The following is a 16,355-nucleotide window of genomic DNA, read 5'->3' as shown; positions in this document are numbered from 1 at the left end:
TTCAAACCAGAGCTTTTCCATGAGTAATTTCCTTGAAGTTTTTCTTCAAAAATAAATAATTACAACTTGATATTTTCCTAATTACTGCACTTTCCTGTTTTCCTCACTAGTTTTCTTTTTTTTTTCTACTTTCGCTAAAGGCGTTGCCTCCAAGGTGTCTGGTAACTAACTACAACTAACCCCATCGTGCCATCGTGCCACCGTGGCGCACCACCCCACCTTGCACCTATGTATGTTCAACTACCAGCTAGTGCCCCTCCTTACCACCCACCGCCACCCCCTTTGTCGCCAGCTCGAAGTAAACAGCATTCGAGGGTAGTGTAAACAATCATTGACCTCGTTCATATTTCTTGGAGCGTTCGCTCATTTGCCTTTGGCCCGAGTCCCAGACGTTGACTCTGCCTGGTCGCAATTAAAATTGTTGTTTAGCTAGTTGCCTCGTGGACGATGTTACCCCCCCTCTTGGTTACCCCCAAGTCACCCACTACTACCCCGCCTTTCGCTTCCCATAACCATTCCATAGCTGCGACGGCGGCGGCGGCATTTGGGCACCAATTAGCCGACGAGAAAAAGGCAAAAATCTGATTCTATTGCGATTTCTCAGGCTCCGGGAAATGATGATGAGCATAAAGCACAAAGGCAAGAAGCCAGAAGGAATTAGGATCTGGAAAAAAAAGAGAAAAAAAAAATAATAAAAACGCCCAAAGACCCGAAAAGAGCCAAATCACGATAGGCTCAATGGCCAAAAGACACAGAAAAGTGAAACAATCAGGACTTTTGGTTAAACGGGAAAAAACCGAATTTCAAAATACGCTTTTTATGTTAGTAGTTAGTTAGTTTTTAATGGGTTTATAGAGTGGGGTGGAAGGAAAGTTTCTGAAACTGAAAAAGCTACTTAAGGGAAGGGGATTTTAGGGGGAATTTTAAACTGGAAGTTTGAAGGGAAAAAGATGATAGAACTCCAAAGGGGTATTTGAAATGCTTTTTTTTTTAAGCTAGAAAAATGCTTAGAACTTAAAAGTTCTTAATAGCAAGGCCTAAAATGAAGTTTAATAAATACTTTCGGATAAAAAGTAAAAGATTTTCTTTAAGTTTCTCAAAATCTTAGTTAAGAATAATTCTAGGAAAAATCACTTTACTTTCCCAGCTTCATCACCAAACTAAAGTACCCAATTTTTACCATCTCCCTCGAAAGAGCATCATCAAACTTCTGCCCCAGGCTGATGATGCTGATGGTGATGGTGAACCAAGAGGCAAGTTTAAGCGTCTTGTTTGCAACCAGGCCATATTCCATATCCCTTTTGGCTTGGCCTAGCCTGGCCTGGCCTGGCCCTGGTCTGGGTCTGGGTCTGGGCATGAGCTTGAGCCTTAGCCCAATATCGAGGCAGGCAATCAAGGATAACGCGCATTATCCCGAGGCCCACACATGTAGGAAAAATTACTGGGGGGTCAGAGGGGTTGGAAATTGGTATTTCAATGTATCACTGTGTGTGTGTGTGCCTATGTGTGTGTTTAAGCGTCGCTGCGACGCCAGCATAGCGCTGGTTTAGCATTTTTATGTGTCCCCTCCCCTCCCCTCCCCATCCGAACCGTCCTATACCGCCTCGAAGGAATCACTCGCCACCATTCCCTGGCCTACAAAGACATTATGTAGTTGGCTTTATCGCAATCGATTTGCCAAACACAATATGACGTCGACCAGGACCCACTACCCAGTACCCAGTACCCAGCACACCCATCATCTAGCCAAGAAAGATCCAAGAAGACGAAGACGACCGACCCAACCATGAACGGGACCAAAGTCAATGGCAATGACAATGGCATGGACCACAGAACCACACATACGCACACACATATATACATTAAAGGACATAGGAGGATAGTTGGCAGGCGACTAAAGTGGCAGGGACTTAGCTTAGGGAGTTTTAGAGTTTAGTTTTTAGACAGCCAAAGGGGCAAAGTTGAATAGTTTTTGAGGTTTTTAAGGAGTTTTAGAGTTTAATTTGAGATAAAATGAATGTTTTTATTATAGTAATTTATAAGTTTTAACTATAGGTTATAGTTTTTTGTTGTTTTCTGAATGTTTAATATGATATCTTCTTAATTTCTTGGTTTAAATTTATAAATTTATATAAAACCTTCTTTTTCCCCTTAAAATATTTAAGGTTATTGTTTTAATCTAAGTTTATTTTTATAAAATTAAGCAAAAATCTGATTATTAATCTGGCATTTTTGATATGTTAATGACTTTAAACTCAACCCATAGAAAATTTCTTAAATGTTTCTCAAACCTTTCAATGATTGTCAAACTTCCCTGAAATTTCTTAAATATTTCTCAAACTTTTTAAATTTAACAATGCCTATCAAACTTTCCAATGGCTTTCAAGTTCGGTGATTTCAAACTGTTAATTACATTCCCAGTTTTATGTTTGAGCCTAAGCCCAATTTTATAGTCATAAAATGGTTATTTATATAAAGATTTTTTAATATATATTTAAATATATATTTTAAGATATATTTTAATATACATTTTTTTATTATATATAACATCCTCACCCCCCCAAAATCATTTTAAAACCATTTCCTTGTCGCCTGTCTTTTTCCCTAATATGTATTTGCCGCACAGTGGCCATTCCTCTTCCCCATTTTTTCCCTTTCCCTTTGCCATATTGTAAGATGTTTTTGTTGTAGTCAATGGAGCGACATTGGAGGCTTTTGTTTACTTGACGCTGCTGACTTTTTAGGGTCCTTTCACCGTTTATATGACGCATAAAATTAATAATAACAACAAATGTTGCAAATGGTTGGGGTTTGCCACGTTGCCACGTTGCTAGATTAGGCAGGGAAAAATCTTGAAGTAAAAATAAGAGGCAGCTTTAAGAGGCAGGCAGGGAGGGAGGGAGGTTGGGAGGTAGGGAGGGAGGTAGGTAGGTAGGGGAGGTAGATACAAAGACATCCCATCCTAATCATCAATTAGAGTTGAGTTTTGTTTTTTTTTTTAATATTTTGACAATCTGCCAAATCAGTTGCAACTTGCTCTCGAATCCCTACTCAAATATCAAGCATACGCCACGTTTACTGCTGCCGCCCTGCCCAGCCCCTGCCCTACCCCCTCAACCATCTAGTGCTCCTCAAATTCTCTTACTCTCTGTCTCTGCCTCGTCTCTGGTCTCCAGTTTTCTGATGCTGGCGCCGGCATTTGGTGAAGTGTCTGGAAGCCGTCGCCTCTGGCTGGGATTGGTTAAGGGAATGGTGGCATGTGGCATGCGATGGAAGGGTGGGTGGGTTGGTTGGGTGGTTGGGTTTTTTGGGGGTGGTGTGTGCTGTTGTCGAGCACCCGTTCACACGACACTTGAAGTGTTCGGAGCTTCGAGCTGCTCCCCCTTCTCCTCCTCCTTCTTCTCTTCTTGTTTGTTCCTGTTTTTGCCACTTTGGAAGTGCGTCTATTAATTTTCATATCGCCAGCATTTCTCAATACACTCGAAGTCCTTCGCTCATTTTTGGCTTATGAGGCACTTCCTTGTGAGTTTTCCTTTCCATTTTGGCAGCGACAGGCTCACAGGCACACTCGTCAAATTAAATAATTATGCGCTTAATTATTTTCCGGGCGGGTTGGGGTTGGCGATGGCTTGTATGCCCCCAAAAGTTCTCTCTGGGGGTGGGTTTGGAAAATGTTTAATTGTTTTTTAATTTGTATTTAAATGTGGCAGGCGGCGGCAGTGGCGGCAAGCTAATAGACAGCTGCGCGGTTCGGCATGGCGCGCGCGTCTGGCAAATATTTTTCGGGTGTGTGAGATATGTGGGGCGGATATTAAGCCAGTCTAAGCTTCTGCCACAGATTGATTCTACAGCTGGTATGGGAAATACCTCCCTCTCTAGCTCTTCCTTAGATTTCTCTTTAGTTCCCCTTCTTTTTTTTGCGTTTTGGCACTTTCCCTGCGTGTGTGTCTGCATAATTTCCATCTGAGATTTATGCACTTCGCATTCTGCATTTGCTTTTGCCACTGCATTGTGTTTTTTTTTGTGTTTTTCTTCTTAGTTTTTCTTCTTAGTTTTTTTCCTTAGCTGCTTGCCTGCCCCTCTCAGTGCTTGTGTTTACTTCGTTGCCAGTTTTTATGGCCGTTGATTAGCATAGTGTGCTTGTGGCACGCATCCGAATATGCAAGTGCCTGGAATTTGGGCTGCAGCCGCCTATAGTACGTAGTAAGCTCTCCAGTCTTTTCTTCTTTAATTTCCTTTCTATTGCTTTGCTAATGTCGTCTTTACACTGTTATTAAAAGTTTTCTGTTTTCTTAATTGTTTTTGATAAGAAGTTGGTTGTTATAGAGGGGTTAAGTGGGTAAAAGGGGTTAATATTAGCTAGAAATGAGGGGTATTTTTTCTGCTTTTTTAGTTTGGAAAGACATTTTGAGGTTATAGATTTGGATTTAACTTTATTTAAGGACTTCAAAGTTAACTTTGTATCGGTTTTTTGACAACTTTTTTGATTAAATTAAGAAATTAAGATTAAGAAATTCTTTTTTTTAATGCATTCTGATGACAATGTGTCATAAATGATGTGACAAAAGCAAGAACATCTATCAATTAATATCAAGTTTTGACCTAAAAACATCCTTTTCTAGCTTTTTCCCATACCAAGCTGATGCCTAATCTTGGCTTTGTTAACATTGTAAAACTTTTTAATAATCGAAAAATCTTAAACTTATAATATACACTCCCTAATTAACCTTATTCCTTAACCTTATGTTCAAAAACAAAATTTAATTACATAATATTTAACCCTTAAAATCCAAAAACTAAACCCAACTCCTTTTCTTTAGCAAGTTTATTGCTTTTATAATTTGTAATCTTTTTTTGAGGGCCAAAAACTTGAAGATTTTCTTGGAATTTTCTGTTCTTAACTTGGTCTTCTGGTTGGCTCATTAGCTTATTTAACAAAACTGCCCAGCAATGCAACCTGCAGCCTGCCTTTCCACTCCTCACTAACCCTTCCCTATAACTTTTTGCCCTAAGGGTGCCATTCGCTAACCGAAAATTGCATTTGCCTGGCTCACGACGACGACTAATGCAAAACTTATTATCCGCTTGTGCTGGCTTACGTGCCGCAAGCTCCTTGCAACAATTCGCTCCTTTTTTGTCCACTCCCCTCTACCTCCGCCATCCCTCTTACCTCCTCCTGCTCAACCCTTTTAACTTCCCTAACCCAAGCCTTCAGTTTTGTTTTTGTTCTGCCATGCAACGCCGGCGGCTACGGGCGGCGGCAGCGGCAGCGACGGCACTCGGCTAAAAACTGAACACAAAATTTTGTCGGCTTGAGGTTTGCAACTACGCCTACTTCATCTTAACCCTCTGCGTCATGCCTCCTCCCTCCTGATCCCTAGAGGGCCTGGGACTAGGCCGCTTGCAACCCCCTAAAAAACCTCCTTAAAAACCTCCAAAAACCTCCTAAAAACCTCCTACAAATCCCCTCAAAACACTCCTAAAACCCCCTAAAAACCCACTGAAAACCCCTGACAACCCCCCTGTTAACCCCCTGATAACCCCCTTAACCCCTAAAACCCCAAACCATGTGCAGTGTGCGCACTAATTACGACAAGGTCGGTGCACTAATTAACAATGGCTTTGAGGCAGTTAAACGATATGGCGCTTTAGCGAGGGGGTGGAAAATGCCCACTAGAGAGGAAGGAGAGGAGAGGGGGCGAACCATGAAAATCAACTTTGCATCAAACAACGTCAGTGGGCCAAACTCCACGGCCCACGCGGCGTATGATAAATATTTTTGTTTCCCCATCCGCATTGATAAGTGAAATTAAGGAGATGAGGGTTGCCAGAGGGGAAAGGAGGAAAAGGGGGGAAGGCACTAAACTGAAATACCAACTGGCCACAGGGCGTATGATATATATATTATCTAGGTGATTTCCGCCAAAGATAATGACAGCTGTCTATAGAGATTGGGTTTTATCTTTTAAAAAATTTATATTTTATTTCCTATAAAAATGATCAGAAATCTAAATTAAAAAAAACATTAAAAAATGTTCAACAAATTAATTGAAAAAAAAAAGGAAATATAATTTTCTAACTTGGAAGCAACAATTGAAAAGATCACAAAAACTTAATTATCATAATTTTTTAGGTTGCTTTCTTTGTTGCTGTTTTCTTATTTTTTGGTCATAAACTTTTTTATGGTTTTGGGCTCCTCCCTGCTGCTTGTGCTTGGCTCTGGCCTGGCTACGTTGAACATCCTCGAAAAACTCTTTGGAAACCAAACCCCCCAACCCCCAACCCCCTAAAAATACAACAAAATTTCCCACGCTGTGTTTTATGATAAACAAGAGGTGGGGGCTTTGCAGGTGTTTTTTGGTTTGGTTTCGGTGGAGGTAAGGGGGTGAGAAAAAAGGGGGATGGACGGACATACCGTTGGCGTGAACATTGCTGATTTAATGCGATTAGATTAGATGAGATTTTCCGTTTTGCGATACGATTTTCTCATGGCGCCAAAAACTTGATAGCTCTCAGCAGTGTGTGGTTATTTTTTTTTTTATTTTTTTCATTCTTTTCCATGTTGACCGTTGACCGAAAGCTTCGACGCAGCATGAGCTTTTTTGTGTCGCAGGAAGGGAAAGCTCATCCAGAAAGTGTCTGTGTGTGGTGAATTGTGAAAGAGAGAGAGAAGGAGAGAAAGAGAGAGAGTGTGGAAGAGAAAGAGGGCGGCACTGTGGCGTGGGAGTTAATGCTCGTAATGTCGAATTACTGGCATTGCCCGTTCTTCGCGCGCGTGTTTATCCTTCTATAGCGATGGATATTTCTCTGTTTTCTACTTTTTTTTTTTTTTTAAGCCGCTGCCTTTTCTTGTCAGACTCACGCACACGCACACCCGCACACCCACACACGCAGCACATGGCACATGACTGTGTGGCACATATTAATGCGCTAATATTACGCATACGGCACGTTGCCCCCATTTTGGGCTGCATGAGCTCAACGCTGCTTCCTGCACAGGTGCGCGCAAATGAATACAAATGCAAATTGAAATTAATAAATTGCATTACATAATTAAAGTGAGAGAATAATACGAAGAAGAAGAAAGAAAGGAAGGGGAGAGAAATGATGAATAAAAAAGGTTAACAAGGGAATGCTGAAAGGCAGCCAAAAGCGTGGCTAATTGAATCAGAGTTCGTCCTAATTAAATGCGCTGACCGCAAAAACTGTCAGGGACACTTAACAAGCAAAGGGGATATAGTATATATAATATACAGATATATCCCAAAAAGAAATTTAAATATTATCCGATTTTATGATCAGATTTTGGCTGTCAAGTAGCTAGCTAGCTGCCCGAGGACTTTTACCAATTTGACAGCAATCTCTACGCCAGAATCTTGAAGGCTTGCGGGGGCATTGTTGTTTTTAGTGGGAGGGGGGGTGCCAGCTTTCTTTTATTTAAGGGGATTTCCTTTAGTGTGACCAGATTGCCCGCGGGGTTCAAGACAAACAACAACAACAATAACAAGAATAACACTAAGTAATAGTAAGGCTGTGCCTCTGCCACTTGATGCCATTAAAATAAGCCACGAATTTATTTATTTATTTAAACCACTCGAGCGATATCTATGTTGGCTTAGCTGCTTTCGCCACCCACATCCTTATGGATACCCCACCTACCCTCCAGCTCACTCCACCCCTCTCCTCCATCATCGAATCCTACATCAAGCCTCCAAAACCAGCCTCATGGCTTCCGGCTGCTGCTGATGCTGCTGCTGCTGCTATGATGATTGCGTTCTGCAGAAAGCTCTCCAGGATTATAGAGGGGGAGGGGCGCGGGAAGTTAAGCGAGGGAGTGTAGAGTGGGCTCTGGCAGTGTGTGGCATAGCATAGCATAGCATAGCATTGGAGGTACCACGAGGACGCGCCTCGTTAAACTTCGTTGGCGGCTCGTATCAGCAAGGACATTCGACCTACTGTTGATTGCGCTCCGCTCCGAACCGAAGCTTTTCAGTTGATTTTCAGACCGCGCCACGAACGGTACGGAAAAGAGACCCGAGTCCCGGACCCGGAGCCATCCGAGTTCCTAGTCCGCATCCGCATCCGTAACCGTATCCGAATCCGAGTCCAAGAGTCCGAGAGTTCCGCCCACCCAAAAAAAAGAAAAAAAACAGAAAACCAAAAACCAAAAAAAGAAAATAAAAAAAAAGCCGGAGTCGCCGCCCACCGCAGCCTCAACATTTATTTTTTTTTTCTTGTTGTTGTTTACTGTTGGTGTTGCGCTAACAAAATGTAAAAAACACACAAAAAAAACGAAAGAGAGAGAAAGAAATAGTAAAATTAAATAAAATAAAAGCCGAAAGAAGTACGGAAAAGCCACGGAAAAACCGCAGACAAGGAAATCTGTTTTGGAATGTAAGACAAAAATTTTGTTTTGGAAAAATATTTTTGTTTATTTTGCAAACCCAAGAAAGGGTTTTGTGCGCCAGGCAAATATTGCTCAGTCAAGTGTGAGGCTTTTGCCAGCCAAAGTTGATGTCCTGTCAAAGGACTCCTTTATTGATAAAGCCACACCAACACAAACACAATGGGCCAGCACACACACACACACACAGACAAGTCTGACAACTTAACGACTTACTTACCCAAAGAAGCAGGCAGAAAAAAAAGAAGAAAAGGTACGAGGACATAGAATAACATGACCCCCGAAAAAGTGTTGGCGGCGGAAGGTGGGGGGTTTAGGGGGCTTAGACGCTGCCTAATAGACTGCCCATAAAAGGGTAACTGAGAGCCAAACACCCACATACCCAAACATACCCACACACACACACACCTACACATACCTACACTCGAAAACACATTGTAACAGGCACACACTGTCTCTCCCTCCCTTACTCGTTCGTACTCTTACTGCTTGGCCCCACCACCTCTCCATTCCGGTGATAAAATATTCAATTTTTCGTTCTCACTGTTTGTCTACCCGTTTTACGCATACCCTACATCAACTTTCTGTCAGTTAAGTTTATTTTTTGACATAGGTTATCCATTGGTTTAGTGGAGATAATATTTGTTTTTGCAGAAGGGGAGTTTTTTTAGTTGAAACTTAGAGAAAGCTAGGGGAAGGCATGTTTTATCTTAATCTAAAGGGGTACGTTTAATCAAGGGGTATGTGTTAGTGTGGATTTTTGGTGGGAGAAGTGGCTTGTTTGGGGATAGTTTTGTGTTTTTTTGAGGGTGAATGTTTGTTAAGAAGATTTTAAAAATGTCTTTTAAAGAATTTTTTATTAATTATAGAAATTTGTACTTTGTTTTATCATATTTTTAAACTTTATTTTTTGGAGAGTTTTTAAAATTTGGTTGTAAGTTTATTGAAGGTTTTATGTAGCTGTTTCTTGAGGTCTGTGGAGATTTTATCAAATATTTTGTAGACTTTTTTGGAGACTTTGTAGACTTTTGTGGAGAGTTTTTTGGAGACTTTTTATTATTTTTATTTAAATAATAATATATATATTTTTTTAATTTTATAGGGTATCCAAAAATTCTTTTTCTCCCCATAAAAATCTCCCTCCATCTTGCCTAATATTTTCCTTCTATTTTTTTTTTTTTTGTTAATTCAGCTTTGCTCTCTGCTGTCCCATGGATGCTTCTTCTTTATGCCGCTGTTGCGCTTTGACGCGTCAGACGACGTCAGCGATTCCAAGCTCCCCTTCCCATACTCCTCCTCCTCCTCCTCCTCATCCTTCTCCACCAATAACATAACCTCTGAAATCCTGCCAAAAACCCCTTCTTCTTCTCAACCTTTTCTAGCCTTCGCCCGTTCGCGTGGCTTACGAAATTGAATGAAAATAATCAAATCAAAATGAAAGAGGTTATGTAAATTTTGCTCACGTGTTGGTGTGTCTGTGTGTTTGTACCTTATGTATGTGTATGTGTGGGGGTGTGTGTGTGTTACTGTGTGTTTGTGTTTATATCCTATCCCGTTACGCTCCTTTCGACCGAAAGTAACTTTTATTACTAATTTCTAGCTCGGCTTTCTCCGCTGGCATTTGCATAATTCACAGGGCCAAGTTAATAGCCAGACACATGAGAGATCCCAGTGAAAGTTTTCGAGCTAAAAGGAGAGGAGGGGGTTTTGGTGAAAGTAGTAGCTTATCTGCTGTAAATAAACTAAGTTTTTGGTTTAAAATTACAAAGAAAAGATGTACGTTGAGGGTAACTAATGGCCTTGTCAAGGACATTAGAGTTGGCAAAAAAAAAAAAAAAAATGGTAACTTTGGTGATAAGAAAACCAGCTGACGAATCAATCTTGAATCAAACACAAAGCAACGCAATCACTGAAGACTTTTTTGAAGTTCTTTTGAAGGTTTTTCTTACTTTTTTTTGCTTTTTTTTTTGTTTTTTTTTTTGCTTTTTTCTTGTTTTTTTCCTGCTTTTTTCCTGCTTTTTTCTAGCTTTTTTCCTGCTTTTTTTTGCTTTTTCTTTCTGACAATTTGCAATTTCTAACTCACTGAAAAACTTGATATAAAACTGGTACAGCAAAGCTGGCACTTCCTATCGTTCCTTTTCCCCTCACCACACCCCCTGTGAAACTGTGAAACTTTCCGTTGGAGACTTTGGCTGGCTGCCCAAAAATTGCAATTCCTTGAAGAGGGGGAGAGAAGGGTAAGGAGTAGACAGGATCAGGGAGCAGGCAGCAGGCGGCAGGAAGGGGGATACACTCTTCAGCTGGCGTGAATAATTGTTTGCTTAAAAATTCCATTAAAAGGCGAAATAAACCAAGACGTGTCTGCTGGTTGCTGCCCAAAAGAAGGGGAAAACCAACTTAAATTAAGGCATCCTACCAGCCTGGTGAAGTATGTTTGGTCAGCAGCAGAGGTTAAGGGTTAAGAAAGGGTTAAGGAAGGGTTCTGACAGGTTTTTACTGGTTTTATATCCTAATTTCGGCAACTTATTGCTTTTGAAAATTTTTTCTCCTTGATTTTCCCATTTGGTTTTTGTGTTTTGGTCAAAGTTTTGGTTTGGTTCATTGTCAAAGTTTTGACTTGCCATATTCATTGGGGAATTTTCCTTAATTTATGGACGCCTACGAAATTTTCCTACCTTACCTTACCAACCATTCTATCACAGAGAAGTTCGAACTCTTACTTTGGCCATTGACTAATTTACTTAGCCCGGAGTTTGATCGAGTTTTGGGCTCTGGCAATTAAAGCAAGTAAGAAAGTTACGAAAAGCCTTTGTCGTATCCTCCTCCTCCTTCTCGTTTCATGGTTCATTGAGAGAAAAATTAAGAAGAAGAAGAAGAAAAAGGGGAACTTGGCCAAAATACGAAAACAAATTAGCATTAGAACTCGTTAGACGTTAAGACACCGCTGGTTGGGTTGTCCTTTGCTTGGCAAAACTTGTTTACAAGTCGTTTGGCAATTATTCAATTCAATGGCCCAACACCGATGGCCGTTTTATATAATTTTCTACGCAAACGTTTAGGGGGGTGGTGGTGAATGGGGGTATTAGGTTTGGTTACGGGGTTGCTTGAAGGGAAATGCATTTAGAGCTAGCCGGAAATCGCGTAATGCCCATGGACAGCCAGGTGGTGGAGTAAGAAACGGATATGGAATTGGTAGGAGATATGGAGAAACGGAGACAGGAATGGAGGCGCAGACACAGCAGAGAAATAGAGAAACAGAGAATCAGAGGTAGAGAATCAGAGAGCCATGACTGACACTGAGACAGAAGAAGGCAGAAGGCAGAAGGCCAAGGCGGAGGCGCCTTAAAGTATGCTCAATTTTCTTTCCTTTCAATTTCCGACTCTGACAGACACAGAGAGACATTGAGAGGGGCAGGAGTGGGGATGGGGACAGGGAAAGGGGCAGGGACAGGGGCAGGGACAGGGGCAGGGACTGGGAAAGGAACGTGGACACTAGGGTAGACAACGACGTGGACGTGGACGTGGACATGGACACGGACGAGACAGAGACGCCCCCAAGGCAGTTGGCACAAACAACTTCCGAGGGGTGGAAATATGAAGCATTAGAGGAGGGTGCATGGAGGGTACATGGAGGGTGCATGGAGGGTGCATGGAGGATGCATAGAGTGAAAGAACGTGGGCAGTGGACACACTGGTGGCTCCTCTGTTCGTTAGCAGTTGCATCACCGTCAATGTGACCCCAGCACTGGGCATCACTCCCATGGCAACATTTGCCCTTTTCAGCTACAATTGCTTCCTCCTCCAAGGGGTTTTTTCCCAAAAAGGTCTCCCAAAATGATCTTTTCAAAAAGAAACAGAGGAAAGGAAAGGAAAGGAAAGGAAAGGAGAGGAAAGGAAAAAGGGAAATCAATTTTCACAGCTTCTTGTGGATTATTCATGTCCTGGGTTTTCATTTTATTAGTTTCTAATTTCTAATTCATTTTTCTTTGCTATTTTTTGTGACAATTTCCATAGATTAGATTTCAATTTATTATTCTTTGTTTGGTTAACAAAATAGAGAGATTATAGAGAGATGATTTAGTGGGTTATATATCTCTACTCTACTATCAATCATAAACAATTTATGTTTAAATTTTTGGGTTTTTTTATGTTTATTTTTTGCTAAAAAAAAGTAGAAAACTTGTCCTGCTGGCTTATTTATCCTTTTATTCCGTTTCAGTGGCGACTTCATTGCTTGCTGCCAGGCTGGGCGATCTGTTTAATAATTTATTTCGTTTCCAATGGAGAGAGGGGAGTCGGTTTAATTTTCCTTTTCTCCTGTGTGTTTTCCTGTTCCTTAGCCCCCCCCCTTTCTTTCCTTACATTTCTCTCACTGTCAGCAGTTAACTTTGGGCGCACATCCGTCGAGAATTGTTGTCGTCGTTGTCGTCCTCGTCTTTGTGGCCTGTCCACACGTTGACTTTGCCATGGATTTTGTAGCTCTGTTAGCTAGCAGCAGCCTGCCTGCAAGTTCCATCAAAAGTTGTTGCGACTTTTCCAGCTTCCGTTTGGGTGGTGGGGGGGTCATCAAAATTTGTCCGCAAGTCTCGTAAAATGAAATATGAAAATGGTTAGGCAGTAGTAGTTGGAGGGGGGACTCTATTTTTACGATTGCGTTATGCAAGTTTTCTGTCTAATTTGTCATGATTTCTTCGTTGCCTAATTATGTTTTTTCGCAAGGCTCATAAATTATTATTATGGCAGAGACGTGATGGTTGGGGGGGCGGTGATGTTTAGGCCTCCCTCCCACCCTTTGCCATTGCCAATTCAAAGTCAATTAAAGTCTCACGCAATTTGCTTGTCAAGTGGCAACAAAGAATTAAAAAACTTTCTCTCTCTGCTGCTTACCTGAGCTGGGGGTGTGGACAGGGTGTAACCCCCTTTGGGGAAAAACTTGCTGGCTGGGAAATTATTAAAATTTTAATTACGCAACTCTAGCAGGGGCTTGGGGTGGGGTTGGTGATGGGTAGTTGGGGGAGAAACTTGTAGACATGGCTCTGTCGTCGCTGCTGCCATTGTCGTCATGGTTGACGGTTAAACAAAACTGCAAAAGGTAAAGCAAACAGGAGAGAGGAGGGCTTGGGTATGAAAGGTTCGAAGGCTTAAATACCCTGTAAAGGCAGTTAAGAGGGTTAATTTTTCACGTTAAATCAAAGAAATTATCATTTAAGTTTAACACCTTTAGGTATAATTTCCCTGTAAAAAACTGCCAATGAAAAGTGTTAACATTTAATCTCGTTTTTCCCATCGAATAAATGAAAACTTTTACTGACAGAACTGACAGAAATTTCCATATTTATCGATGGGTTAAAGAAAATTCCAACAAATTGTCTAACAATTCCTGGCAATTTCTGTTTCAAATTTTACATAAATTGCGAGGAGGGTGGGGGCGGCAGAAAGAAAGAATATGGCCAAAATGTAGTGCTATTTTTGGTCTATGGAAATGAGGAATTTTCGGTTTCGGAAAATTGGTTGGAAAATTGGTAGGCAGCGTAGGCGATAAAGCCAGGCCTATACCACCAAACCAAACTCATTCGGCCTGTAAGTTTCGGCTCAACTGAGTTTAGTTGAGTTGAATGATGAGGGACTGTCGAGGGGGGGTAGCTTTGGGGAGGGTTAGGGTGCCCATGCTAGTGAAGAAGGACCTGAAGGACAGTTTTGCCACCTTCTACCTCCCTGAGGCAGGTTGCCTGCCTCATTGTGCTGCGGCTGCTGTTGTCGTTGCGGTTGTTCTTTGCCTTGTTTTCGGTGATGTTCGTTGAGGTGGGTGGTTGGTAGTTGTTGTGTTGCCTGCCCGCCCCACTGTTGGCCCACACAAAAAGCCAGCGTTGACGTGCTTAAATATCAAAGTACCCTTAGCCAAAAGAAAGGGGCAGGAGCAGAGCCCTCACCACCACCACCACCTCATCGATGATGAGCGATGTTGATGATGATGCCTTTGCCTTGACAGTGTGTGGAGGTTTTTTTTTTGGGGGGGATTCTGCCTATGGATGACTATCTCTAATCTGCTTCTACCACTTGTACTTGCAGATCGAACTGAGGAGGAAAAAAGGATAAGACACGCTCCTCCAATTACCTGTCACTGACCCACTTGTTCAGTCCAGTCAGAGGCAACAGAGAGAGAGAGAGAGAGAGAGAGGTAACCTCTAGAAAAGGACAAGAAGCTTCAATATCAACGACATCGACAAGCCAAAGAGGAACCTTCACCATGGGCAAGAAGAACTCAAAATTGAAGCAGGACACCATCGATCGGCTGACAACGGACACATACTGTGAGTATATCTTTAAATGCTATATAGTATATATATATAGTCGTATATAACCATATTCCGGAGTCACAAATCACAGCCGGATGCGTTGGCAAGCCTTGAACTCCGCCAAACACCAATGAGTTACGAGTCATCCGGTGTGGCATTGCCTGAAAGCCTTTTTGGCAGCTCCGGTAATGTCCTCATGTCCACAGTCAGTCGTCCTCTGGCAACTGTCATATATCAGTGGAAAAGTTCACTGAGAATGGATATGGGGATGGGGATGGGGTTGGGGGGAGCCGAGAAACTATGGCAATCCTTTTTGGTCAGCTCATTTTCACCAGGCCAGCCAGCCAGAGCCACTCTACCCTGGCCATTCATTATGAGAGTCTTTCTGGGATTTGGTCAGTAAATTTCATTTCACTTAGCTGGGGGATAGTCCTTGAAGGGGGGGGTTGGATTTGTAGGGATAAGATATATGTATAAATATAGATTTTAAATCTTAGAATCTTAGGATCCTAGCATATACTTAAGCCAAAGTAACTATCCCTAACCCTAGGCTAGCGGCTAGGTTAATCTAAAAACAGATTTCTCAAGGCAAGAACTTTGATTAAGACTCTTATATAGGGTGGCCCACAGAAGTTTTGCATATTGCAATATTGCCCAATTTTCTTCTTGAGCGTAAACTTAACCAATTTCGTAAACCGAAAAACCATTCCAAATGTCAAAGATCAAAAAGCAAACGCTACATGGGCCACCCTGTATTACCGTTTCCATTTCCTTCTGATTGAAATATCAACCAATCGGAATATCTTTATATAAACCTTAAGTTGTCACTGACAAACAAAACTGTGAACTTTCTAATTTGTTTAGTTGCCACAAAATGTTGCAGGTTGTTGTGTTTGCTTATTCCTCCATGCCATGTCGTCGTTCGTTTTGAACACTTTTCGATATTCCAAATGCCTTTTGCTGCATGGTCATGCGAGCCGAGGACGGCGGCCCCCCTAAGGCTTGTGTTCCATTTAATTTTTTATGTAATTTTCTATTGGACATAGATGCGTGTGTGTGGTTGTGAGTGTGTGTGTGAGTGTGTGTAGCTTAGAGTTTTATATTTTCTAATAGTTGCACATGCCAGAGAGCCCTCAGGGGACAACAAACTATATGGTTCTACGACCACGACGATGGCTCCTTCTATACGGTCCTTCATGGGAGGGTGCTTCTCCTCCCTCCTCCAGTCTTCGCTCATTGCGCTTCGATTGCAGTTTAAGCGCTTGGCTATATATGAGCTTTAAAAGAGTTTTTTTTCTTTATTTTTTTATTGTTTATTGCCTGTAGTGCCCCCCATAAGTAGGCAATACTTTTGCCGCCTTTTATTTTTCTGCCTTTCCAAGCCTTTTCTTTGTGTTTTTTTTTAGCTTTTTCTTTTCTTTTTTGCTTGAATTTTCTTGTTTTTTCTTGTTTTCTTCTTTTTTCCCCTTTTTTTATATCACTGCCATATGTGAGTTTAAAGTTAGCTGCATTTAAGGCCAGCTTAAGGGGGTTTTTCTTTCTGTATATTATTTGGAAATTTTATGGGATATTGGCTGGCTTAGTTAACGATTAGCGGTCGCGATGAGTCTCTGTTTTATGGCCATAAATTGAGTGGCACTTAGCTTGTCGTTTTA

General features: G+C 41.6%; 1 protein-coding gene across 4 annotated transcripts in view; it reads left to right on the top strand.

The window, feature by feature from the left end:
• Nucleotides 1–16,355, top strand: part of LOC108109965 (frequenin-1) — a 33,046-nt gene that overhangs the window by 3,900 nt on the left and 12,791 nt on the right. For 3 of the 4 annotated variants that reach the window (XR_001772548.2, XM_017218783.1, XM_017218781.1), the window contains exon 3: nt 14,474–14,715. Coding sequence is in view for 2 of the 4 variants with exons in the window: in XM_017218781.1 (XP_017074270.1) it covers nt 14,652–14,715 (64 nt within the window). In the remaining 2 variants the exon portion in view is untranslated. Of the gene's footprint in view, nt 1–7,996; nt 8,395–14,473; nt 14,716–16,355 lie in introns of those variants that run through there. The other variant, XM_017218782.2, reaches the window with a different exon arrangement.

Source organism: Drosophila eugracilis, unplaced genomic scaffold (genome assembly GCF_018153835.1).
Source record: "Drosophila eugracilis isolate 14026-0451.02 unplaced genomic scaffold, ASM1815383v1 contig_394, whole genome shotgun sequence".
In the NCBI taxonomy this organism is placed as follows: domain Eukaryota; kingdom Metazoa; phylum Arthropoda; class Insecta; order Diptera; family Drosophilidae; genus Drosophila; species Drosophila eugracilis.
This window is presented reverse-complemented; position numbering and strand designations above follow the sequence as displayed.